We start from the raw sequence: 26,274 nt of genomic DNA on the forward strand, positions 1-26,274 counted from the left end.
TCTGAAGGCTGTGGCAGGAGGATCACAAGTTCAAGTCCAGCCTCAACAACTGTGTGAGACCCTGACTCAAAATAAATAAAAAGGGCTGGGGATGTATCTTAGTGGTAAAGTGCTTACCTAACATACAGAAGTCCCTGAGTTCAAGTCCCAGTACTACAAAAAGGGAGGGAAAGAAGGAAGGAAGGAGGCTGGAGATGTAGCTCAGTGGTAGACCTCTTAGTTCTCTTTCTGGGATCCCAAGAACCTCTCCTCCAAACCCAGCCCCCTCAAAAAAAGAAAGAAAACAAATATTAGTTTGCTTATCAGAGCTCCCAGAGATATATATCTGAGTGAAAGAAGGAAAATAAATAAATCTAGGAGAGCCTAAAATGGCCCACCCTGGGCATGATGGTGCATGCCTGTAATCCCAGTGGCTGTGGAGACTGAGGCAGGAGGATCATGGGTTCAAAGCCAGCCTCAGCAACAACGAGGCACTAAGCAACTCAGTGAAACCCTGTTTCTAAATAAAATACAAAATAGGGCTGGGGATGTGGCTCAGTGGCTCAATGTCCATGAGTTCAATCCCCAGTATCCATAACCCCAAAAACAAAAGCCCAAGAAAAAGGAGAGGAAGCCTAGTGGGTAAATATGAATCATGGTTTATAAACTGTTGGCCTCTCTACTGCAGAGCATCTTCTGCAGCCCCTTCAAGCCAGGAGCCATCACACAGCTTCTTTGAGCAAAATCTGCAGTGAGCACATGGCATACAGGGAAAGAGACAGGTCTGGCGGAGGGTAACCATTCTCAGCCACCTCATTGACTTGCTCTATGCAATTTCATAAATTGGTGATCAAAAAACATAAATTGGTTAAACATAAATTGGTTATCAGGAACTGGTAAAGGCAAAAGTGGGGATACTTGTGCACTGAGTTTCCCTATGTTTCTGAGAAGATTACTCATTATCTTAGGTCACTAATAGCACAGACTTTGAGAACTAACTATCGAGCTGATGGATTCTCTATGTAGATATACATGCAGAAGGTACTGTATTCTTTCCAAATGCTTTGGTTCTATGTTAAACCTTGGGAGAAATTGACAAAGGCTGCCTTAGAATTATAAACTCTCAAAAGAGAAGAAATCATAAAGATTAGTTCGACCACTTCATTTTTTTCAGAGGAGAAAAGTGAAGGTCAAGCATGATGGCAGACTTCTGAAAATTTGAGAGAGAGAGAGATAGAGAGAGAGAGAGAGAGAGAGAGAGAGAGAGAGAGAGAGAGAGAGAGAGAGAACTGGGAAAAGAGCTGTGTTTTCTGACAGGGAGAGCAGAGCTTTGTGCTTTGTTTCTCTCTTGAACTTTAGGCTGTGAGAAGGCCCAACAACATTACCACATTATAATTCAGTCCTGTGACATATGGATGGAAAAAAAAGTTGCCTGCAGTTTCTCTGCTGGTATGGAGAAGAGGGAAGTCCTTTATTCTCTTTTTGTGTTATCTAGTCCAACACACTCATGCTCTCTCTCTCTCTCTCTCTCTCACACACACACATACACACACACACTTTAATGTTCAATTTTGAAGCACTAGCTGGGTAGCCTGATACAGGCACCATGATACCTATCACCCAATGTAGTGCTCAGAACATGGTAGGTATTTAACAAAGGCTGATGGAAATGGATGGTAGGAAGGCAGTTGTGGTATCATGAAAGGTGTGCTGTCAAATCCTGACTGTGTGGGCTTTGGAAATGTAACTCACCCTCCCTGGTTCTCAGCTCCCCCACATCATCTCCCAGAATTTGTCTAACTTTAAAGTGTCACGATCTGCCATTTTACCTCGAGGGCTTTGTGAATCCTCCCCTGTTTATAAAATTCTCTGCCCGTACCTTATCATGGAAATTACAACAGCATCAAAAGGAACGACAGATACAGAGTTTTTAGAGTTGAAAGGTGTTTAATAGACAATCTATATCTTTAAAAATAGCACTGTTCTCACATGACTGAAAAGTTGGCCTGACCCTGTGTAAACCTGTTTTCCAAAGCCTGTGTTCATAGATTGACTTTGTCTTTTATCCACTGCCTATGAAGAAAGATACTATGTCAGCACAGTATGTACTAACCCCTATGTTTTTTTGTCTTTATCTTAATCTGTTTTGGAACTTTGGCTCTTGCTAGGTGACGAGTTCATCCCAGAATCCTCCAGTCCTAGAATTCCCTCCTCTTTTCCTTCCTTCTTCCATTGAGTGAACATGTTTTGTCTCCCATGATACTAGAACTCTTATAACTTAAATTTCCTTTACAAGTTACCCAAAATGATATGGCACAACCAAAAACTGAGGAAGTAAACTAAAGACAGGAAAACGTGAGAGAAGACCAACATGATCCAAAGAAAGGCTTACAGACTCTGCAAAGACTTTACAGACCTCTGCAAAAACTCTTGGGTGAGGACATAATTAGAAATAAATATGGAGAAAATATTTCAATTTTTTTGAAAGAAAGTGATTTTGGAGGATTCAGGAAGAGGAATATAGAATAGCATGAATAAATGATAAGGCCGAGGAATGGGAAAAGTAGAAAACAGAAGTAAGCAATGTCACATCCAGAGCAGGAGGGAAAGTTGACAAGGAAACTTCTTATAAATGTGAGTCTTTTAGATGTCATCTGCCTGACCGAGGTTTTTGCTTTTGAGTGTGGCTCTTAAATGGATTGTTTAGCCTTCCCATCAGATGGTGGAGTCTAGACTTTCCATTTTCTCAGTAAATATGCCATGTGAAAGGAATCAGTATCAATTTTGAAGCAAAGGTAGACCCTTGATATTCCTCTATTCCTCTTTTGAGGAAGGACATCAATTTAGTCTGGCACTTTGGGCTTCTTATAAATTTATGTTGATGTCTAGTTTCTTTCAACAGATACTGAAGCTTCCGGTTCATAGTTTCTAGTCATTTTTTAAGGTAAATAAAAGAGACTTGGTACTCAGATCTTTTTAGTTTCCATGCATTCACCAAATCTTGATTCAGATCACACCAGACTTGCTGTACTGCCTTGTGTACATCTAGGTGTTCTATTGATCTCTTTCTTTTGATTTTTTATCAAAATATCTTCTTGATTCTTGTTGTCTCACGTGGCCTGTCACAGTTGGGGACTCTAAAAAGCTCACTTATATTTTATTTAAAAACAGCCCAACAAAAGATATTTAAAAGCCAGATCCTCCCCCCGCTTTATTGTTACTGGTCTTCTCTGATCATCATTTGTATGTGTGTAAGACTTATTTTTATAAAATAAACTGGACCATTGAAAATCGATTAATAAATAATTATGGTCTCTTATTTTAAGAGTTACATAGAGGAGATACAGAGTCAAACGTAAGATATTTTGATTCAGATGAATTTGATGGATGCCTTGTGAGTCAATACTTCTTAACTTGGAAGCTACTAACATATTTACAAGTGGAGAGGTTCTGTACAATGGCAGTAGAGACTCAAAGATCATGTTAGCACTGCTATTTTGAACCAAAGAATCTAGAGGTATAGCAATTTGCTGGGAATTATTTTTGATAACTTTCATAATATGTTCCAAAGGAAAGAAAAGTCATGATAATAGGTTAAATAACAAAACAAGGACACTGCAGGTCAGGGGGTGGTAGTTATGGTTATTATAAGGGAAGGGGACAAATGGAAAGATAACTCTTTGATGTGGTCTCCATTTTTTGCTGTTGGCCTTGTATACTCACCTCTTTTTAAGTCCCAAACGACAGACTAATCTTCCCTGAGATATCTCTTATTCTGTCATTTTTTCCTTTAATTCAGACTTCTTTGTCTCTTTAGACAGATCAGAAACTTTGTCAGTTTAATTTTTTCACTATTGTGGACCTGGGTTGGGTATTTTTCCTCCTAAATCTTCTCTTTCATGCTTACTGCCCTTCCTCCTTCAATGAAGACAATTAAGCTGTGCTCAAAGTCACATTTCTAATTTGCTAAAATAATGGAATTTAGTTTAACAAGAAGGGGGATAAACATAAATCATAGATAATGTAAATAATGACATAATGGCTTCCTGGCCAAGACCAAATCCTTTGAGAACCTCGGATGAGAGATACTGTTGCTAAATAAATACATTTTCATTTATATTTTTAACAATGATTTTTTTGAAAAGGCTATTTTTCTCCTGACATTTTTTTTAAAGGCCCACAAGCCACACAATTAAGTAGAACGTTAACTGGCTTTGATTACACTGCATTTCGCAAGTGAGTGATTGGGGGACAGGAGGAAATATTTGTTATCCTTTTAAGCTTTCCCCAAATGTCGCCCTTTAGGTACCTACACCCAAGCCTAGGGGTCTGAAGAGTTCGAGGCTGACAGTAGCTGTGAAAAGTTTCATAGCCTTTTAAGAAAGTTCTGTGGCTGTGTTTGGGGAAGAGATGTATGTATTATGCAGGACTGCTAGCTAATGCAGAGATTGTAACATATGGAATTCATAAAGGTCCAATTACAGGACCGTCACTGTTTGCGGCAGTCTTAACTTATGTAAGTTATGGATTATACTTTCATGAGATCATAATCAAAAGGTTATTCTTTGGTAATGGTGTGTTAGAAGAGCTTTATCCTGAACTTCAAAGCCATCCTCAGAGCCCTGAGAACAAAGGCTGAGAAGTTTGAACCGAGGCCAGAATCAGTCTGTATGAGTTAACGACGTTCCGGACCATCCAGGAGCCGCATCAACCCATCCACGTGCATGAACTTTCTCTCATCACATCAGATCAACAGTCATCACTAAAAGATGACAGTTGATCCAGCTTTAATGTGCCTTTTTTTTTTTTTTAATGAATCAGCTTGACTAACTGTGGTGTCTGCTCCTATTTGCCTCAGACCCGTTTATTTTAGCTGTAAAGTCTGTCATTCCTCGTGCTTCTACAGGGTGATTATCTTTTGCAGGGGACACACCTCAGAAAAGGAATTGCAAGTACTAAGGAATTTACAGAAAAGAACTCCTAGAAATGAAAAAGTTTATGTGTAACAATCTAACCGGAGGTAATAAAGAAGGGTGGCAGGTTGTCCTAATATTTTGGCATGTTTTAAGTGGACAGCAAAGACTGTGAGGTTAGCTAATATAGAAAATGGAAAATCTCCTGCCTCGTTTGGCTCTTAAAATCCTTAAATAAGGGGCTGAGGTTGTGGCTCAATGGGAGAGCACTTGCCTAGCCCGTGTGAGGCACTGGGTTCGGTTCTCAGCACCACATATAAATATATGAATAAAATAAAGATCCATCAACGTCTAAAAAAATTTTTTTAAAATACTTAAATAAGGAACCAAGGGCTTGAAACTCTTACACCAAATAAGCAAAATGCCATTTGTGTCATCACACAGAACAACTGTCCCTCTTTCTCCCAGCAGCCCTGCTAACCTCCTGTGTCGGCAACTTTCTCCCTGGGTCTTTGGGTGAATCCTGGAATTTCTCTAGTCAAATAAAATTGCCCTCTGATTACTTCACTGCTGTGATTATTCTCATTTCAATAATTAAAGTATCCACTTCTGTGCAGTGGCTCAAGTTCAGATCTCCAAAGTTAAGACTTCTCCCCTCCCTGGGCTGCAACCTGGAAGGCAGTTTGACTGGCTCTTCTCCCTAGTTCACCTCTGGCTCCTCTGGGGCTAGAAGACTAGGGTGCCTGTGGAGGGCATGGCAAAGGGAGATGAGTGGAAAGAGCAGGGCATTGTTGTCATGACAGGGTTTCCTCTGGCTCTGGAGGATGTTTAGAACTGATCTTGTCACTCTAATATGCTGTTAATATCTCAATTTGGAAACTTTTTTTATTAATTAAATTGGATTTCCTATCAATTTCAGGATAAAAAGCAAGATTGATGTAAAACAAATCTGTTTAGAAAAATAAGCACAGCATCATTTAAGTGCTAGAATATTTGACCTGGCATGTGATTTCTTTCTATTGAAATTGCAGTACAGGAAATTGGTTGCATGGGAATAAAATATTGAATTCACTTCAAACAGAAGCAAATACTCTTATACTTACTTAAGTGAGTTCAGACAAATAGGTGTTTTTTTAAATTTTTTTTATTGTTGTTGTTGTTTGTTTGTAGTGCAGGGATTGGAATCCAGAGCTTCATGCATGCTACACAGGTCCTCAACCATTGAGCTACACCCTCAGCCCTGACAATCAGCATGATTATCAGAGTTACTCAAAGACAGAGACAGACACCTCTTCTAAAGCTCTTCCTGTGGCTAGTGCTATATGAGCCAGTGTAGGTGATAAATGTTGCTGGCTTACACCTGTACTTTTTAAACACTCTCCATTGTTTTGTCCTCAGGTTGTCCACAAAGATCAAGCCAGACCTCAGATTGTGGATTTTTATCATCAGTGATGCTCAGTAAATTGCTCTGGTTTCTTTTTTCTCGAGAGGATTAACAATGCATGTGTGAGCGACATTTTTTTAAAATAGCAAATGAGTAGAGAAGCTTCGAAGATTAAAAGGGACAATTATGTTATATTTTCTAGAAAGACAGTAACTTTTTCTGAAGGGTAAAACAAAATGTATTAGAATAAGTGTCTATTCTTTGAATCTTTGAGTGCTAGCAAGAGTAGTCCTCTAAATTTTGGACTTTGAAAAGCTGTAACCATGAGGTTACAAATCTTTTGTTTTTCTGTTTGACTCAGGAACAGAAGAAACTAATCACCAGAGGATGTCTTGTAGCACAGTATTCTGACACATGAAATTGTAATTACATGAATGAAATAGTCAAATTAAGGCACATGTCATAACCTTTACCAAAGTAACTTGAATGCATTTTTTCAAAACATTAGGTTAAGAGGAAAAGTCTGTTTTTCTTAATTTTTTTTTATTAAAGAAGTTAATACTGTCCATGTGGGTTCAATAAAAATATATTAAAGAATTTAAGAAAACTACCTGGAACTAAGACTAAGGAAAATATGCCTTACTTTAAATATTTTGAAAGTCATCACAGAGAATATCTCTGGATATTTCTAAGTTAAAACTTTTCAGATGCTCTTACTATTTATCACTAGAATGAGACAAATATATATCTTTAGAGATAACTAGATATCTGAAAGAACCGTGAAAGAAATGGAACATTCATTTTGGCCCTTTTGAGCTACTCTCTGTGCTACCTGAGTTTGCATGTACATCTTATATGCCTTCTGTTCTAAAATAGGCAACATGCTAAAAGGTACCACCAGGTGAACAGCAGGAAAGAGCCAACAAGGCAGTGAAATATGGGTAAAGAACAAATGGACTGCCTGGGGTGGAGAGGTAGTTGCTCAGTTGTTTTTATAGTTATTATAAAAGAAATCGCTTTTAGCACAGTTCCCACCCCCAAGTGAACGAATGCTCAGGGACTGTTTCTAAAACATTAAGAAAATAAATATTCAAATGTTCTTGAGATGAAAAGAGAAAAATACAATAGGAATTTCTTTTCTTTTTTTCCAAACTGAAGTCTCCCTCTCATCTCCTCCAAAACGCTTACCTCTTACATCTGCTTTCTTAGCCTATCCGTATTCTCAAATAATTGTTATCCTTATTATCTCAGAGAAATTCATAGCTGTGTACCCATGCTTCTGACTTTGTTTCTTTTCCCGCAACTCTTATTTGGACTATCCTTTGTCCCCAAAGTGTCAGCTGTGCACTTGTAATGACATTTTCTTTCCTTGGTTCCTTACCTTACACTGCCATAATTGCTCAAGCTGTTCTTCCTCCCAGTGTCTAGGTTTTAGGTTGGCATCACCCATGATTTTGCAACTGCTTGAGTTTGAGTAGTAGTACTATAAGAAGCCAGTGCATGTCCTAGGGGCGTAAGGAATAAAATGGGAGCAGAATGCCTACAAGGCCCTTTCCATTAAAAATGCTGGCAATCTACCATATGTAGTTCTTTTTAAAATAGAACTAAAAATGTTTTAAAGATTATATTTATACCTATACCCTTTTTAAAATCTGGAGACAAACTGAAAAAACTCTTCTGTGTCTTGCAATGCTTTGCTTTTCTACTTTACTGTTACCCCTCCCTAAAAAAAAAAAAATCCTTAACTTTGGTTTTACTTAATAGAAAAGAGAATATAGCCCTCTGTTGCTTCCCTGTCTTTAGGAATTTTGAAAGAGAGTGACTAGCCAACTATTTGTCAGATAGCCAGGTCTGTTTCTGGTTTGCATGAGCAATGGTGATTCCAAACCCTAGGAGGAAAAAATGGAAAATGTCTCAGAAATTTCAAATTTTTGTGAAGCCAAACTGTATGATCTCCTGCCAATTTTAGTTTACAAAATTCATGGTCCCGGATGTGTGTACTTGAACTTTCAAGTTTTAATGTCACCATTATATTCCAATAACTTCATTCCCTTAATCTAGCCCACTGGCTGTGGTCTGGTTTAGTGTGTATAAAAATGATTACTAGAACAGAAGAATCTTGGCTCATTGGTATTTTCTCTGTAAGCAATGTTCCTTTCTATGCCAATTTAAGCCAAGACCCATGAGATAATTAAATAACTACTCTATGAGAAGGTGCTGTTCCTTTTCTTTTTTAAATTCTTCTTAAAGATAGTGGCAAAAGAAGACCAGAGGGGTAAGCTATCATTGATATCACACAGTTTCCCAGTGATATTGCAACTATATACTATAATTTATAGAATACAAAACGACTAGACACTCAAGTGGGGAATATGAACTAGAAGAGCGTTGGACAAAAGTATGTTTCAGAACTAGACCTTGTTTAATTATCTGCTTACATTCTTTCTGGGAACCTCGTTTCTAAGGTTGTGTCCTACAACAAGCATAGAACAGTTACATATCATACACAGATTGCCTGGATATTAAATATCAATGATCATTTGATGTTTTTTTTTTCCAAAAGTGTTCTGTATTTTCTTTGTGCATAGCAGAGATTGGCCACACAGCAAAGTAAAAATCTTTTGACCCCATAAAAATAAATACACAATTGCTAATCAGAAAAGCTTCTCCCTGTCAGTAGGATCAGAAGCTAATGCCATTTCATCATAACAATATGTTCTGGAATGCACTGGGTTTAGGCTTATGGATACTTTTCAGTAGGTCATTTATTTCATTCATTCAGCAAACATTTTTCAGATACCTTCCTTGTGCACAGTGGTGAGGGAGACTTTATTAATGTGTTGGGGAAAAAATGTAATCCCATTCTTTTCTATACGGAATCCAAAATTTAGATAAGGATACATGATATATACACACAAACTTGAATAATTATGTATATGTTTAAAGACCAAGCTGCTGTATGTTCAGTGAAATTCTGTAGAGGTGAAATCACTGGAGTATAGGTATGCTGTGGTTTCAAGCAGGCCAACTGAGCTCTGCAAGATGATCCCTGTTGTGGAGTAATAAGGAATAAAGGAAATTTGAAGCGGGACTATGGACATCCTTATCAAGATAAATGCCTTATCCTAGAGATAAGAGTAGATAAGAAAAGATTGTGACATGGCAAAGGATGTTTTAATTATATTTATTGTTTTATATTTTAAAAGATATTTTAATAAGAAAGTCAAGAAGATAGTTCAAAGAATGTTATAAAATGCCATATGAGGAAGTAAAGGTTGGGCTGGGGTTAGAACAGGGGTGGGGGTGAGGATGAAAGGACAGGACATAATCAAAAGATGAAAGAATCCACTGGTTTTGGAAGATAGTGAACTAGGCTCTGAGTGTGAGCATGGGCACACAGGTGACAAAGAGTCTGCACTGTAGAAGGTAACAAAGCCAGGGCTGGGGTTGTGGCTCAGTGGAAGGGTTCTTGCCCAGCATGCATGAGGCACTGGGTTCAATCCTCAGCACTGCCTAAAAATAAAAAAAAGATATTATGCCCACCTAAAACTAAAAAATAAGTATCTTTTAAAAGAAGATGATAAGGCAGATGACAAGAGTCTACACTTTAGAAGAAGGATATGAATAGTTCATGTTAAGCATTGTGTTAATCAGCTTTGAATCACTACAATGAAATACCCAAGGCAACTAATTTGTAAGAAAAAGGTCTTACTTAGTTCTCAATTTGGAAGTTTAAGTCCAAGACTGGGTGGCCCTATGAGACTGGACCTCAGGAAAGGGCATATATCATGCAGGAGCAAGTGCATCTGCTTGATTGTTCAAATTTAGTCAAAAGCAGACACAGCGAGAGAGATAAAGGTCCTACAATCTCATTTGAAGTCATGTTTCCAGTGACCTAAGGGACTCCACAAGGCTCCGCCTCCCACAGGTTCCATCATCTCACAGCAGTACCACCCTGGGGACTAAGCCTAATTACATGGTCCTTTTTTTGGGGGGGGGGGGGACACTGTTTCCAATGATAGCAAGCATCCTTGCCCCAATGGACAATCTATAAGAGTTTGAGTTTTATGACAATATGAAGAGAGATGGACCAAGGACTGAGAAGCCCAATGAAGGTCAGTAGAGGTGAAATCACTGGAATATAGGTATGGCTCTACTTTAGTGATGACTAGATCTTAGTAATTTTATATGATTGTGAGTGGAGAGGGGGAACATTGAGGAAATGGAGGAAAACCAAGAAATGTGAGGAGAAGCAGCAGAGCATCACATAATCGAAAAGTTAATGTGTTTTGAGTTTGAAGGATAAAATTTTGCAAAGAGGTAAGAAGAATGCTGAAGAAGAATGTGAAATTGGCAATTTGGGGCCAAATATTCAGGCATCAGATTATCTTAAACATTGGGCATGCTTATTCATTTAGTTTGGGGTTTTAACAGTGCCTTATTTTCCTTTCTTGTTATTTTAGAAGAGTTCTTCTTGCTCTCCATATATAGTGTAGAAGCTATTTTGTATTCCTTTAGTGCGTCTCATACTCAGTACCCAAATATGGTGTATGGTATAATAGTAGTAGACAATTGTGAGATTAGATGAACAGTGATTACAGTATAGTAAACACTTAACAAAAATTGTTTAAATTTTTAAATCATCTGGCTTCTATATATTTTTTGTATCTATACATGCCTGACATTTCCTTTGAACAAAGATGGCACCTTTGATGTTTGAGTGTTCTCCCATGAACACTTGGGCCAATAACGTGAAACCTGAAGTTAAAGGAGGTTTGAGAGTCATGGTTTTATGAAAGATTGAGTCTTAACTCAGAGGTTCCTGCAATTATTCTGCTGATGGGATCAAGTATACACTATGAACCCAGAACTTCAAAGGTCGAAAAAAAAAAATACTGGATTCTCTTCATTCCTCCTGATGCTCTGTGATGCTCTGCTTCCTTTCTCCATGTCGACCCCACAAAAGAGTGCTGGAGCGAAGGCCCGAGGAGTTGTTTCATTTTGCTATTTAAATGATGTCTTCATTTATTCTGGAAGGAACAACCCTAATTTCAGCCAAGTCAATTTAGAAGGAAGATAAATGGCCTCCAGTACTCCCCTCTTGATAACATTTGGGTGTCTTTTATACTTCTCCATGAAAAGAAAATTTACTGCATGGCAAACCAGGTCAGCAAAATTTTTCAGCAACTTAATTTAGGAGTGAATTATTCTCCTGAATAGGCCTATTCTTTGTTTGAAAACAAAGCAATCTTTTCATGCATTTCCCAAATAATCACCCTATTTGCCTCTACCTGAGTTTCCACAAATGTCATTTAATAAAACAAAATGTACTTTTTCCTAATGGACATTTCAGACTCTCCAATATAACTTCTCTACTACGGTTTATGCTCTGAGTTCCTTTTATCTAAGTAATAAATCTGCAATTTGTGCAACTTGTTCCCAAACTTTGAAGCTAGTTTTCTGTTCTCCTTGGCTTAGAATTTAGGTTTTATTTGCCTCCAAATAAGTGTTTCCAATGGAGACACGGGGTCTAGGAACATTTATTTCATTAAAAAGGAAATAAAAATGGAAAGTTCTGTCTAGAAGTTAGAATACGACATAAATTGATCATTTATTTCATTGGCCAAATTTTATGACTTTTTACTTAAACACATAAGTTAAATTAAGGATGTATTTATTCTCTATATTGTGGCAATGTTTACTTGTAGAAACACTTACATGGTGTTGATGGTTTTGGTAGATCGCTTTACACTGGCAAATGAAACTTTGAAAGAAGTCAGTGAGAACATCAAAGGATAGGAAAGGTAGCAGAATACAATAGTTACTAATAGGGCATTATGTAAAAATGTGGATGTGTAACCGATGTGATTCAGCAATCTGTATTTGGGGTAAAAATGGAAGTTCATAACCCACTTGAATCTAATGTATGAAATATGATATGTCAAGAGCTTTGTAATGTTTTGAACAACCAATAAAAAAAAGAGAACATCAAAGGCAAAAGGTTGTTCAGTTTCTAAGTGGCTTTCAAGTTAGATGTTTTTTTGTTTTTTGTTTTTCTGATGGTGCGGGGATTGAACCCAAGGCCTTGTGCTACTCTACCAACTGAGCTATATCCCCAGTCTAAATCTTTATTTATTTATTTATTTATTTATTTGATGGGGGTGGCGTTTCTGGGTATTGAACTCAGGGATCCTTGACCACTGAGCCACATCCCCAGTCCTATTTTGTTTAGAGACAGGGTCTCACTGAATTGCTTAGCATCTCACTTTGCTGAAACTGGCTTTGAATTTGTGATCCTCCTGCCTTATCCTCAAGAGCCCCTGGGATTACAGGCATGTGCCACTGCACCTTGCCTTTCAAGTTAGAATTTTTAAGAAGCAGTAAAAACAGCATGTGGACAAAACTTTGTGAAAAATTATACCAAGTATAAAGAAGATTACAAATTTCAGAGATTCAAGTCCCATTACCGTCTTTAATAAGAAAGATAAATACCGCTAGCTACTCTTTTGACAGAGGATTAATATTTAGAATATAAAAAGAAACTAAAAAAAACCACCAAAAAAGCAAATAACCCAATTAATAAATGAATTAATTAAAATGAATTAAACAGGGCTGGGGTTGTGGCTCAGTGGTAGAGCGCTTGCTTAGCAAGTGCAAGGCCTTGGGTTCGATCTTCAGCATCAAATAAAAATAAATAAATAAAATAAAGATATTGTGTCCAACTACAACTAAAAAATAAATATTTAAAAAATGAATTAAACAGACACTTTTCAAAAGACAAAATATAAGTGGCTAACAAATACATGAAAAATGTTCAACATCATTAGCAAGTAGGGAAAGGCAAATCAAAATCACACTGAGATTTCATCTCACACCCTTAAGTATGTCAGTCATCAAGAATACAAACAACAATAAATGCTGGAGAACATTTTTTATACCAAATATAAAGAAGATCACAAATTTCAGAGATTCAAGTCACATTATCATCTTTAATAAGAAGGATAAATACCGCTAGCTACTCTTTTGACAGAGGATTAATATTTAGAATATATAAAGAAACTCAAAAAACACCGAAAAAGCAAATAACCCAATTAATAAATGAATTAATTAAAATGAATTAAACAGGGCAAAAAGGAATACTTTTACACTTTTGGTGGGATTGTAAATTAGTACAACCACTATTGAAATCAGTATGGAGGATCCTCAAAAGATTAGGCATGGAACTGCCATATGACCCAACTATACCACTCCTCAATTTATCCTAAAGAATTAAGTCAGTGTATTATAGCGATACATGCACACCCATGTTTATAGTAGCACAGTTCATAATAGCCAAACTATGGAACCGGCCTAGGTGTCCATCAATGCATGAATGGATAATAAAATGTAGTATACATATACAATGAAGTTTTAGTCAGCCAAAAATAAAAATGGAATTATGTCATTTTCAGGAAAGTGGATGGAACTTGAAACCGTTATGTTAAGTGAAATAAGCCACACTCAGAAGGTCAAGGCTTGTATATTTTCTCTCATATATAGAAGCTAGAGAGGAAAAAGGAAAATAAGGGTGGGGGTGGGACCTCATGAAAATCAAAGGGAGATCAGTGAAGGAAAGGGACCCAGGGGGCAGGAAGAAGGAAGCCGGGGAGTGTTAGGGAGTGATATTGGCCAAATTATATTGTATTATTGTGTGCATTTATGAATATGTAACAACAAATTCCATCATTATGTACAACTATAATGCACCAATAAAAGCTGTGGAAAGGACTAAAAAAAATTGTGTGTATAACAACTACTATTGACATTTAATTGACGGCCCAGTGACCTTATCTTTTAATAAATTAATGAATTCACTCAAAAATATTTTTAAAAAGAAGGATAAATAACTAAAAAAGGTTTATTCCAGCCACTGCTTTTTGCTGATAAGATCCAAGAAAGAATACCCATTAAATGAGCAAAGCCATCATTGTCCTGATACCCTCAGTTCTTAACTCTGTCCTCTGAAAATGCAAAGGTTCAGGGGTTTTCAGTTTTTGAACTATCATTTTGTTATTGCTAACTCAAATTCAGCTAACAAATGTCCATCTTTCCTGCTACAAAAAAATGATCTACAGAAGAAACTGAGCAGTTTTTGCCTACAACAGTCTTTGGTAGTCTTAGAATTGTAGCAGAAAAATCATGCTGTGCACTGATTCTCAAAGAAACCAAAGAGACATACTAAAACCTGTGAAACTTGTTATTGATAAGATCGGAGTATTGGCCATCCAGAAAAATCCATTCAACTTAGCTGCATAATGTTTAGTGTCATGTCACTGCTAATGATAAACTTTCAGACCTCAATATGATGGATTCAGTGCTTCCTAGCCTACTTTATGTGACCATATGGAGACCTGAGCTTTCCTTTCTGGACTTTGGGTGAAATTCTTTCAGTTCTAAATACTTTGAACACCAAAACTTTTTTTATTTTATTCTTTTTAGTTAGCATTACATTAGGATTCATTTTAACAAAGATATAAAAGCTTAGAATAGAATTTGTTCTAATTCAGTCCTCAGTACTTCTCCTTTTTCTCCTCTCCTCCCTCCCCCTATTTTCTATTTCCTTCCCCAACTCTACTGATCTTTCTGCCATTTACTTTTGTTTTTAATTAATGTCTTGTGGATATATATATGAAACTTTTGAAAGAAACATTTGGAAGCTACTTTGTCTTGAAGCATGCTTTCAAAAAGATTTAATAAAATTGTTGCATGAGCATAACTACCCTAAATAGAAGGGGTTAGAATTTCGGAGTCAATGATTATCATCAGCCACACACTTAACAGCAGGAGACATAATTAATGCTTTTTAAAAAAAATAAATGCATTAATTTCACCATAAATAGAACCATGTTAAGAAACTTTAAAAAGGAGAGAAAGAATAAAACCCAATTACCATCAATTCTATGTAATTGTTCTAATTTTGGTGTTTCATCCTTTTCCTTATTAATAAATATTTTTAACTAAAACCAGATTTCTTATTGAAATTATCTTAAGTTTTACAAATGCAATTTAAAAGTATCATTCATAGAAAGTAGATTTAATTTATAATGAGATAAAGCTCAAAGATATGATTATAATGTAGCAAATGATGACTTGTTATATGGTATTTGAAGTTTTTGTTTCAGAGTTTCTGTGTTCTACCCACTCAGTTTTTCACAATCATTATGTGTATCATTAATAAAATGTTCAGAAGAAGTTTGGGCACTTAGTGTTTATTATACCTTTGTTATGTTATTGTTGCTTATTGTTGTTGTTATTATTATTATTACTGTACTAGGCAATATAAATAAATGCAAATGTAATTAATTATAACAGCATCCAGCATTAAGTCCTCTCATTGTGGCAACTAAAATATGTTTTAGAGCAAAGTATTTTTTGGCATAGAGGGACATAACAGCTGATAAAAGTCTTTAAAACACATGGATTCATGAAAATGAGTCCACTTTTAATATAACCATTAGTTTTCCTGCAGGGACAGAAATACTATTCATTCTCTTTTTCAAAGGATTGTATTCCAAATTGAATTACCTTTCCTGACAACATTCCTTTCATCAAACTTCTTTTGGATCTCCGCCTTTCCTTAGATAAAATAGGAATCATCTGTCTTATGGCCCTTGATCCTCAGGTTCCTCCTAATGGATGAACTAATAAATTAATTCATGAAACTGTTATTACCTAGGGAATAGTTCACTGTGGTGTTCTGGAACCTTTGCCACAATTCAAAGAAGGGAGATAGTGAAGATTTGGTCAATGAAGTTGTTCCTTTTGGCTCACTGAAACAGGAAGTAGTTTCATCTCACTGCAGTTGTAGACAATATCCCCATAACAACCACGATTTCCCCTTTGCATTATTAGCTTCCTATGAAGTCCTTAATGCCTAATGCTTTTCATTCCATGATTTAAAGCAGAAAGTCATTTGGATGTCCACCATGCATCTTTTTTTAAAATAAATTCTTCTTTATTTAGTTGTAGATGGACACAATACCTTTTATTTTATTTATTTATTTGTATGTGGTGCTGAGCATCGAACCCAGTGCCTCACACATGCTAGGCGAGTACTCTACCACTGAGCTACAATCCCAGCCCCCATTCATCATCTTTTAATATCTTCCATGTTGGAAAATAAATTCTATACTGCATGTAGGAAAGATCCTATTCTTTATTAACCTTCTTTTAGCCTGTGTTTACGTAATTAATTACTTTAATTAACCCATCCAAATTCTGGATATCTGTACAGATAACTGAAGAACCATTCAACTTGCCTGTTGTGTTGGCATTTGTTTTCTTGATTGATTGTTCTCTTGTCCCTAAGCAAGAACATGTTGTCTCCAGTACAAACTCTTTTAATAAAAGAATTGAGAATCAATTAAGCATCAAAGCTCTGTAGTGAGATTATGTGTCACTACCTTCAGCATTCATGGCCTTGTGAGTCTCAACTAGTGACTTAATGGGAAAATGAAAATGTTTACATAGTAAAGTTTTATGGCTTGTCATATTGTATTGTTGTTTTGGGCATTTTTAGGCTTTTCTCTCCATCATTAAACTAAGACCTTAAATATAAACTTCTTAAGGGAATGAGAGAAGAAAATAAATGTTAACAGCAAGATCATTAATTTTGGCCCATAATGTCTTCTTTGGCCAATAGGTTGCTGTTTTCCTTAGCCCCATATTATAGCCCTACAGATTCTGATCAAAAGACGCATTTCAGATTTGAAAAGAATTAAAAACTGACCCCAAAAGTTGAGATGGATTTTATAAGGGTGAATCAATCATTGTTTTGACACCACTTCTTTCCTTAAAAGCATTTTTCCCTCAATTCTTTCAACAGACAGCAACAAAACAATACTATTAAAAGACCATCTTTTATGGATGTTTTAGATAAATGTTCTCAATGTTTTAAAAAATCATTTCTTTCCAAACAGAGGGTCTAATTCTGTACCTACAAAACACAGAGGGTGAGATATACCTGTATAGCATCTTAAATGTCGGAGACTCCATAGCTCCATGGGGAATATTATCACTCTTCCATCAAATGGCTGATGTGTTGGAAGTGCCTTCTCACTCTGTGGTCTCCCTGGTTCTCACTGTCATTACCTTTTGTTGTAGGCAGAATACTTCTATGAATTCCTCTCTTTGCGTTCCCTGGATAAAGGCATCATGGCAGATCCGACTGTTAATGTCCCTCTGCTGGGAACAGTGCCTCACAAGGCATCAGGTGGGTGGTCTTCGCCTTGGAGAAAGGTTTACACTTAAAATGTAATGGTGATGAGAATAATATTCAGAACCCAAATGTCATCCATCAAAGGGAATGTTTTCCTGAAGAGATGTGTTGAGTTCAGGGCAATCCAATTGTGATTGTTCAGGCAAAGGATTAGGATGAGAGTGAAGAAATGATGGTTTTATAATTTCCTAAGAACCCAAAATAGTTTCAGCCCATACCAGGTATATAAAAGACTTCAGATTGAAAACAAAAAGGAAGGAAGGACAGAGAAAATAAACACATGTGCTGACATACATTCAGTCAGTAAGTATGGATTCATATGCCTCACTAATGTGGCAAAGATTCTAAATAAATGATTGCAGACACCTGCCAGAAAGTTTACGTGGTATTAAGTAGGAATTTGAATGAGAGAAACACAAGGAAAAGTGGGGGAAAAGGGATTCAGATCCCATCATCCTTCAGAACCATAATCCTTCTTTACTAAGAAAATAATAGTTTGTAATATTTGTTTTCAGTTTTTCATCTTATGTGAAACCCATTCCTGCATTATCTAATTTGAGTACATTAAGACCAAAATTATAGCTTCATTTTGTAAATTAGAAAATGAAGAGTTATGAGGTTTAACTGACTTTCCCAAAGACAAATATTAATAATGAGTAGAGGAATTGAGACTAAAGCCCAAGATTTCTGATTTTAGATAGAGATGGAGATCATGTGTATGAACACAATCATGTATTTCCTTCTAGTCTTTTTAAATGAATGTATATTTTTGTATAATAGTTATATTGTATATATAGTTTTACATCATTATTATTTTCCTTTTAACACTTTATCATAAGCATTTGCCCATGTCATTTATATATTTTTTCAAAAATTCTTTTTAAATGCTCTTTATAAATCATTAAAGTGTCCATTATAATATTCTATTTTATGGATATATAATAATTTGACAATTCTTTTATTGTTTATTAATGAGATTGTTTTTAGAGTTTGCATGCTAGAAATATCACAGTAAACATACTTTTAAAAGTAATAGATGTTAATTTTCCAAAGGACAGGAGCCCAATTTGCATTATTCACCAAGATGCTTAGCACAAGGCCCAGCAAAGAGCAGGCACACAGAAAGTAATTGTAGGATTAATGTGAACACCAAAATCTTGGTGCTTATCTCATTATTTTGTTCAAATGGATTCTTAGAAGTGGAATTATTGTGTCAAAGGACATGAACCATGAACTTTTTAAAAGGCTCTTAAATTGCCACAATGCCATTATTACTTTCCATAAAAGTTGTACCTGTTGGTACCATGGCTAGCAGTGTGAGAGAGTCCCTGGCTTACTATAATCTCATCAACATAGGTCATTAATCCTGTTAACCACCTTGCTGACTTAAAAAGTGAAAAGAGATTTTTTTCACAGCATAGTTTTAATTTGATTATTTAAAAATTCCTTTTAAGATAGGACATACTTATTTCAATCTAGTAGACAACACAAAATACCTATGTTCCATGCTCATTTTTATATTGGGATAATGATATTCTTATTGTTTTGCAAATCTTGCCATAAATAGATTGTCTTTAATGCACTTTTTCAATTTACCATTTATATATTTTTAAATTTTTTTTTTTTTTGGAGAAGGGGATCAAATTCTGTGTTTTCAAAGTATATTTTCTTTTGCAAGTTTTTTTTCCTTTCCTTTTGCTTTTGGAAATTAATTCCTAGTCCAGGGAACAGTAAAGTGATACTTTACACATGCTTCTATTATTTTATAAAAATTTATTTTGGCAATAGCCTGAAGCAGGGCTTTCAAATTTGTTTTCTGGGTCATCAGCTTTTCTAGTGTGAGAGGTTTCACTGATTCATAATATGTGCCTTCATTCACTTTAAGTTTTTCTACATGTAGAACTTAGTTACAGCTTACTGTTTATTTAGTATTGTAATAATAACAACTTTATTTAAAATAATTGACAACAAACCCCTTTTTAAGAAAAAAAATTTTTAATCTTACTCTACTATAAGAACGTTAGAATAGTTTTTTCAGATATCATATAAAAGTCCCTTTAGGAGCTAAGTCTATACAATGATCAAGAAATCAGGCATCTTCCCAAAGGATGTTTTCAGGTTGCAGTGATCTGCCTCTCCCAGTGCATCTACATTGCTGCATTACAGTGTTGTAAGAGCTGAGAGCTAAATAAACACTTTCTCTAGTTTCCTGGCGTAAGTGCTATTGTGAGTGTAGTCAGGAAAAGTAAGAATTTAGTTCTCTCTGATCATCTCAGTGCTGTAGTGACTGGCAGCCCTCCCAGGGAATTTACTACACATCTAGATGGATTTGTAGTTCTGTGTGAAGGAATGAGTACTTGTGCTCTGGAGATTTATTTGCCTAACATTTGTAGCCCCAAGGACATGGATATCCTATTCCATAGATGTGGATATCCCAGTTCCACTCAGATGGCATTGATGGGGCTTTATTACATCATGGAGACAAGAAAGATGCTACAACCGCCTAGTTCTTGGAATATGATCATTACTTAGCCTCCTGCCATGTCACATAATGTACCTTTTTAGTCAAAGATAATTTTATATGAAATTTTTCTTGATCATATTTTTTGACCTTTTTTTAAAGGAGTCAAGAATAAAATAAATATGTAGCATGTCTCTCAATTTCCAACTTGTATTTTTGAAAATTTTCTTTGTCTTTTTCTGATTATCAAAGAAAAAGAAGATCAATGCGTTAATTACAGTTATATCTGATCAGCTACCAATAAATCTTGCATCTTTGGATTTCTAATTAAGTGCTTTTAACCTAGTTTAAAAATTTTACCAAGATTCTACTTCTCAACATTGAACATGTGATGTGAGAATGTTTTAATAGATAATATTTAGATTAAACATCAATTTCCTCCAGGAACTCGGGAGGTTGAGGCAGGAGGATCATGAACCAGCCTCAGTAACTTAGCCAGGCCCTAAGCAACTCAGAGAGACCCTGTCCCTAAATAAAATATAAAAAAGAGCTGGGATGTGGCTCGGTGGTTAAGCACCCCTGGGTTCAGTTCCCAGTACCAAAAACAAAACAAACAAACAAAAACATATCAATTTATACTAATTCTGATAATTTACACATTAAAAATAATAAAATTTAGAGGAAAAAGTGGATGACACTTGGAACAAGGCAAGTTTAAAAGAATAAGCTTTCTTCTGGGACCAGGTGGTATGCTCACATGTGTGTGTGTGTGCACACATGCACTTTTTTAAAAGAACATGTACTATTTGTTTGCAGAAAAATGTGGGTGCAAGAAGTTTATGGGAATTTTAGACTATCGCAGGGCAGTTATTCATTAGCCTCATTAGCTCAGTCACCACAGTAGGAGAGGTGAAGGTACATTGAATTATTAAAAAGTAACCAAATCAGTGTGTCTTTGCTCTTAAGCATCCAGGTAGCATTCATTATTCCACTGGGGTATTTTATACCCCCAAGCTGCTAAGCTGTTCTTTTATCCCACAGACTCCTATATGCCTTAACACTGCGTTGAAAAAAAAAAAAAAAAGAAAGAAAGAAAGAAAGAAAACTCTTGATCTTTAACAATTATGAAGTGCCTGCCTTCTGGCATCTGAAGAGAACAAAAACAGGAAATACAAACTGCAGGGTGGTTCAGTAAAATTACTGAGTTGTATAACAAAAAACAGTTTCCATAAAGCCAGGGCTTTGCCTCTTTGAACACTGTCTCTGTCATAACATGAAACCCACAGAGCAGTGGTGTTTCTCAACTATGACTTTCAGGAATTCAGTGCACTAATGTTTGGAGGGACTGTCTCCTTGGTGGCCCCACTTCTTAGCAGAATGTGAAGCCCAAGAGTTAGTGATCAGATTTGCTGAGACAATGAAGGGCTGTCAGGGCAACTTGAAGAACTGGTGGACATTTACATGGGATAAATTCTAACCATGGAGCAGTTTATAATCCTGCAGCGTTGAGACTGAGCACTTGCCTGACTTTCTTACCTCTTCCTTTACTAGGCAGTCCTCAAACGACTAGAGTTCGAGACAGTATGAGCACTGTACCCATCTCATGGTGGAAGAGGTATTCAATTAGAAAAAGATTGCACTTACATAACAGTTAGTTTACGTGCAACCAGTTGTACATCATTGTGTACTTGAATGCCATGTGAGTGAAACTTAATCTGCTTTAGTTTTCCTAAATTCTTTTAATTTATTCAGTTTAGATTATACACCCTAGACTGCCTGGGAATTCACATCTGGCCTAATTTTATTTAGCTTTTAGTAAAAGTGGCTCAGTACTCATTTTCTTGTTGTTGCAAAAACACAACATGACTTTCCATTTTATTATTCCTTAGAAGTAAAGTGCCTATGCTTTTTCTGCCTTTGATGCCTTTCTTCTATGTGTGTGTTTCTTTCCAGATACATGCTGCTAATATTTTATTCTCTGTACCTCCCTCTATGGTGAATTCCCGTCTTTGTGCATGTGAGCAGAGTGTGTGCCTGAGTATGTAAGGAGTGTGTCTACCATAATCTATATTGGTTCTGTCAGTGCCTAGTTTGGGACAAACAATAGGCTAGGGGCTAAGATTATAAAAATAAATAAATAAAAATTAGATATGGCTCTTGCCTCTGAAAATTTCATCTTTAGTAAAGCCGCAGACCATAATGAAATCATTGTACTACAATGAAATTTTATATAGAGGTATTTATGAAATATGTAAGTGAAATTATTCAGGCAGGAGGTGTTTGGACAGGCTACAGAGAGCAAATGCTATTTCATTTTGGCCTTGAAAGTTGAGTAGGCGGGCACCATGCAGAAAAGAAGAGAAAGAACATTCCAGGCAGCTGGGTGTGCAGGCAGCACACTGTGGACATGTACCACATATTTGAGAAACTGAGAGAAATACAGTTTGGGCAGCATACAGGGTTCACAAAATGCAATTAACAGAGATGAGGCTAACTAAAGTCAGATTTTGTTTTGTTTTCTTTTAAAATGATATTTCAGAACTTTTAAGACATTCTTTTAATTCTTATTACTTAAACTTTCTTATGCATAAAACTGTGTAAGCAAAAAGAAAGGCAAGCAGAATTTCTAGAAATGAAAAGAAAATTTTCATTTCCTGTTTTACGGCTCAAAGATGGGCAACTGTAATTACTACAATTTATACCTTTTTTACTTTTGCTTTTTCATTGAAAATGAATTAATTGAAACTTATGAACAAGGTACCTCCTAACTCTTAAAGTTTATTTTCTGGTTCTTTTCAAATCATTCCATATGAGGGTTCAGATCACAGCTATGTTTACATACATCCTATATCAGAAGAGATAGATATTGTAAATAAAGCTTTTCCACTTGGGCTGCTGGATTTTTAATGTGTTCAATTTTTTACTTGGGTGGTTTGGAATTATTCTATATAAATAAGATAAGCAAAGATTTTAAGCCTGGAAACAGTTGGATCTTTGAAAAATGAGAAAGAGCTGGGCTCATTGGCACATGCCTGTAATCCCAGCAGCTCTGGAACCTGGGGCAGGATGATCACAAGTTCAAAGTCAGCCTTGGCAGCTTAGCAAGGGCCTGAATAACTTATCAAGACGCTGTTTCAAAATAAAAAATACAAAAAAGTGGGCTGGGAATGTGGCTCAATGGTTAAGTGCCCCTGGGTTCAATCCCTGGGAAGGAAGGAAGGAAGGAGGGAGGGAGGGAGGGAAGGAAGGAAGGAAGGAAGGAAGGAAGGAAGGAAGGAGGGAGGGAGGGAGGGAGGGAGAGAGGGAAGGAAGGAAGGAACGAATGAAAGAAATTTATAATACTTTGTTAATATTAATAGTAATTGGACATAATTTTAGGTTAGAAAGAAAATTCTGAGGGATATCATTTCTATTGCTTTACTAAGAAGAGGAAAATACTACATCTTATATTTAGTTATCTACCAAAATTCCAAAATTTCTTACAGTTTTTCTATTTAAAAACATAAAAGACTGTTTTTCTCTTTTGCCTTAGGCACAATTTAGTATAACTATGCTGTTATGTGTACAGTGCATTTTTTTTTTGATACTTGGATTGAATCTAGGAATGCTTAACCACTTAGCTACATCCCCAGCCCTTTTTTATTTCTTAATTTTGAGACAGTATCTTGCTAAATTGTTAAGGCTATCTTTGAACTTGTGATCCTCCTGCCTCAGTCTCTCCAATGACCTGGATTACAGGCATGAGCCACCACATCCAGCTGTAAAGTACTTTGATAAGACTTTTAAAATGAAAGACATTTTTTGATGGTGACATAACATTACATTTTTCTTTTTTTTCCAATTTTTTTTAGTTGTTGATGGACCTGTATTTTATTCATTTAGTTATATGCACTGCTGAGAATGGAACCCAGTGCCTCACACGTGCTAGGCAAGCACTCTATCACTGAGCCACAACCCCAGCCTAACATTATAATTTTCTTTATTCAAGTAAAATAACTTTTCACATAATTTTCTAAAAATTCTTTTAATAGCATTATTATTGGTCTTATGGTTAAATGAGGAAACTCAGTCACAAAGAGTTTAACTAAACTACCCAAAATCAGTGGGTCATAGCAGATTCAATTTTCTATTGATCTTGTTTTAAACATTAGGCAATATTCTATGATGACATTTATGTACTTATTGTAAAATTAAAATATAGAAAATCTAGTAATATTAAAATATAGGAAGTTAGAGGTAGAGAGATTATAAAAGAGGTTAAAATCAAAGAATGCAGTAGTAGCAGACCCAAAACAAACATTGCCACCACTTGTAATTCTAATTTAAGTCTCTGTCTTTAAACACATCAATTTTTACTTTACTTTTCTAAATTTTTACGTGATTTAAATATTTTGCTATTGCTGTATATCTTCAAATTTAATCACTGAAACTTAAACTTCACAAGGACAGAATTTTTCAATTTTGTTTTGTCCACTGAAGCATTTTCAGTGCATAGAATAATGACTGGCACAGAGCAGACATTCAATAAATATTTCCTTTTTTAAAAAAAATATTTATTTTTTAGCTGTAGCTGGACATGATACCTTTATTTTATTTATTTATTTTTATGTGGTGCTGAATATTGAACCCAGGGCCTCACACGTGCTAGGTGAGCGCTTTACCACTGAGCCACAATCCCAGCCCCAATAAATATTTCTTAAATGGATAAACTCTATAATTTGTATTTAGTCAGAAAAGAGAATGGTTAACACCTTTTTTGAAGGAGGAGGTACCAGGATTGAACTCAGGGGCACTAAACCATTGAGCCAACTCCTCTTTTGTTAATTTATTTAGAGACAGGGTCTCACTGAGTTGTTTAACAGCCTCACTCTCAATGAGGCTGGTCCTTCTCCCTCAGCCTCCTGAGCTGCTAGGATTACAGGCATTTGCCACTGTGCCCAGCTATGGTTAACCTTGAAAACCCTAATGGAAATGACTTATGATGTATTTTCTTCATTGAATTTTCTATTTTATTTTGCATCCTTGTTTTTCTTCCCTGGGATTATGCATAGCCATATATATTTTTTAAGTCACGATGTCATCTTCTTTTTTTTAAAATAGTTTCCTTTATTTATTTTTTTACATGGTGCTGAGGATTGAATCCAGTGCCTTACACATGATAGGCAAGCACTCTACCACTGAACTACAGCCCACACAACCATATATATATATATATATATATATATATATATATATATATATATATTTTTTTTTTTTTTTTTTGCATCCCTTCAAAGGCAGGGAATTCTCTGAGTATAATCTTTACTTTCATTGACATAGAGGCCATATTAGTAAACCATACACTTTTATGTAAGCACTCCAAACTCCCTAGATGTTCCCTGAAAACATCTGAATGAAGTTATAACTTAACCAGATTTGCATAAATGGTCTGCCCTGAGCATATCTGAAGATTAGAAGAATTACTAATCTTAAATGAATTTCCCATACACTTAATAAGGAATTTTTTGATATTTGACATCCAAGACATGTTTTGAAGTTTGACTATGCTGACGAGGAGAAATGAGATAAGTTTATGTACAAGCATCTTCTCATACCAATATTCTGAAACCCAAAATAAAGTTCAAGTGCCTTTTTAAAAGAGTCAGGTGGGTTGCAAATTGGAGGCTGAATAAGGACCAAGAAAAAGATATACCTGGAAACCAATAAAGCTGGGGTGATGGCAATAAAGCTTGTGGTAAGAAAGATTCTACGAGCTCAGTCCGTAAGTGTCCTTTCGTGTTCTTCCATATTTTTATAGCTCAGGGCAATTACTGGTTTACTGATCAATGCAGAAGATTCAAAAGAGGGTAAAGCTTCATAAGTGGTTAGTGTAAACGAGTTGGAAAAGCAAAGAAGTTTTTAAAAATTATTGATTGACTCCTTTATTTCCTTCTGAAATAGAAATCTCTATTAGTGACTTTTTTTTTTTTGATAACTGGGCATTGTCATATGTAGGATTTCATTTAACCAAGATTCTCAATGGATATAATTTTACTTTGAAACTTTGAACGCAATTTTGGTTTTCTATCTCTTCTTACTTCTGTTAAAATAGCTAAAATTCCTTTTAATCATATAATCAATTCTTTGCAATGTTCAATTCTCAAGACTCAGGAACTAGAAATATGTATTACTTTGGGAATGAGATCTTAAAGGACCCTCACCATGGCAAAGCCTTTAGAGGGGTTTTGATTGTCGAGTACATTACAAAAATTGCATGACCAGCTTATGTGCTTCTTCCAGC

General features: G+C 35.8%; 1 protein-coding gene across 1 annotated transcript in view; it reads left to right on the forward strand.

The window, feature by feature from the left end:
• Nucleotides 1-26,274, forward strand: part of Wif1 (Wnt inhibitory factor 1) — a 70,851-nt gene that overhangs the window by 26,359 nt on the left and 18,218 nt on the right. The window contains exon 3 of the mRNA XM_005328698.4: nucleotides 17,419-17,527. Within this exon, the coding sequence (XP_005328755.1) occupies nucleotides 17,419-17,527 (109 nt within the window). The remainder of the gene's footprint in view (nucleotides 1-17,418; nucleotides 17,528-26,274) is intronic.

The sequence above is a fragment of the Ictidomys tridecemlineatus genome, chromosome 6, assembly GCF_052094955.1.
Source record: "Ictidomys tridecemlineatus isolate mIctTri1 chromosome 6, mIctTri1.hap1, whole genome shotgun sequence".
NCBI classification, from domain to species: Eukaryota; Metazoa; Chordata; class Mammalia; order Rodentia; family Sciuridae; genus Ictidomys; species Ictidomys tridecemlineatus.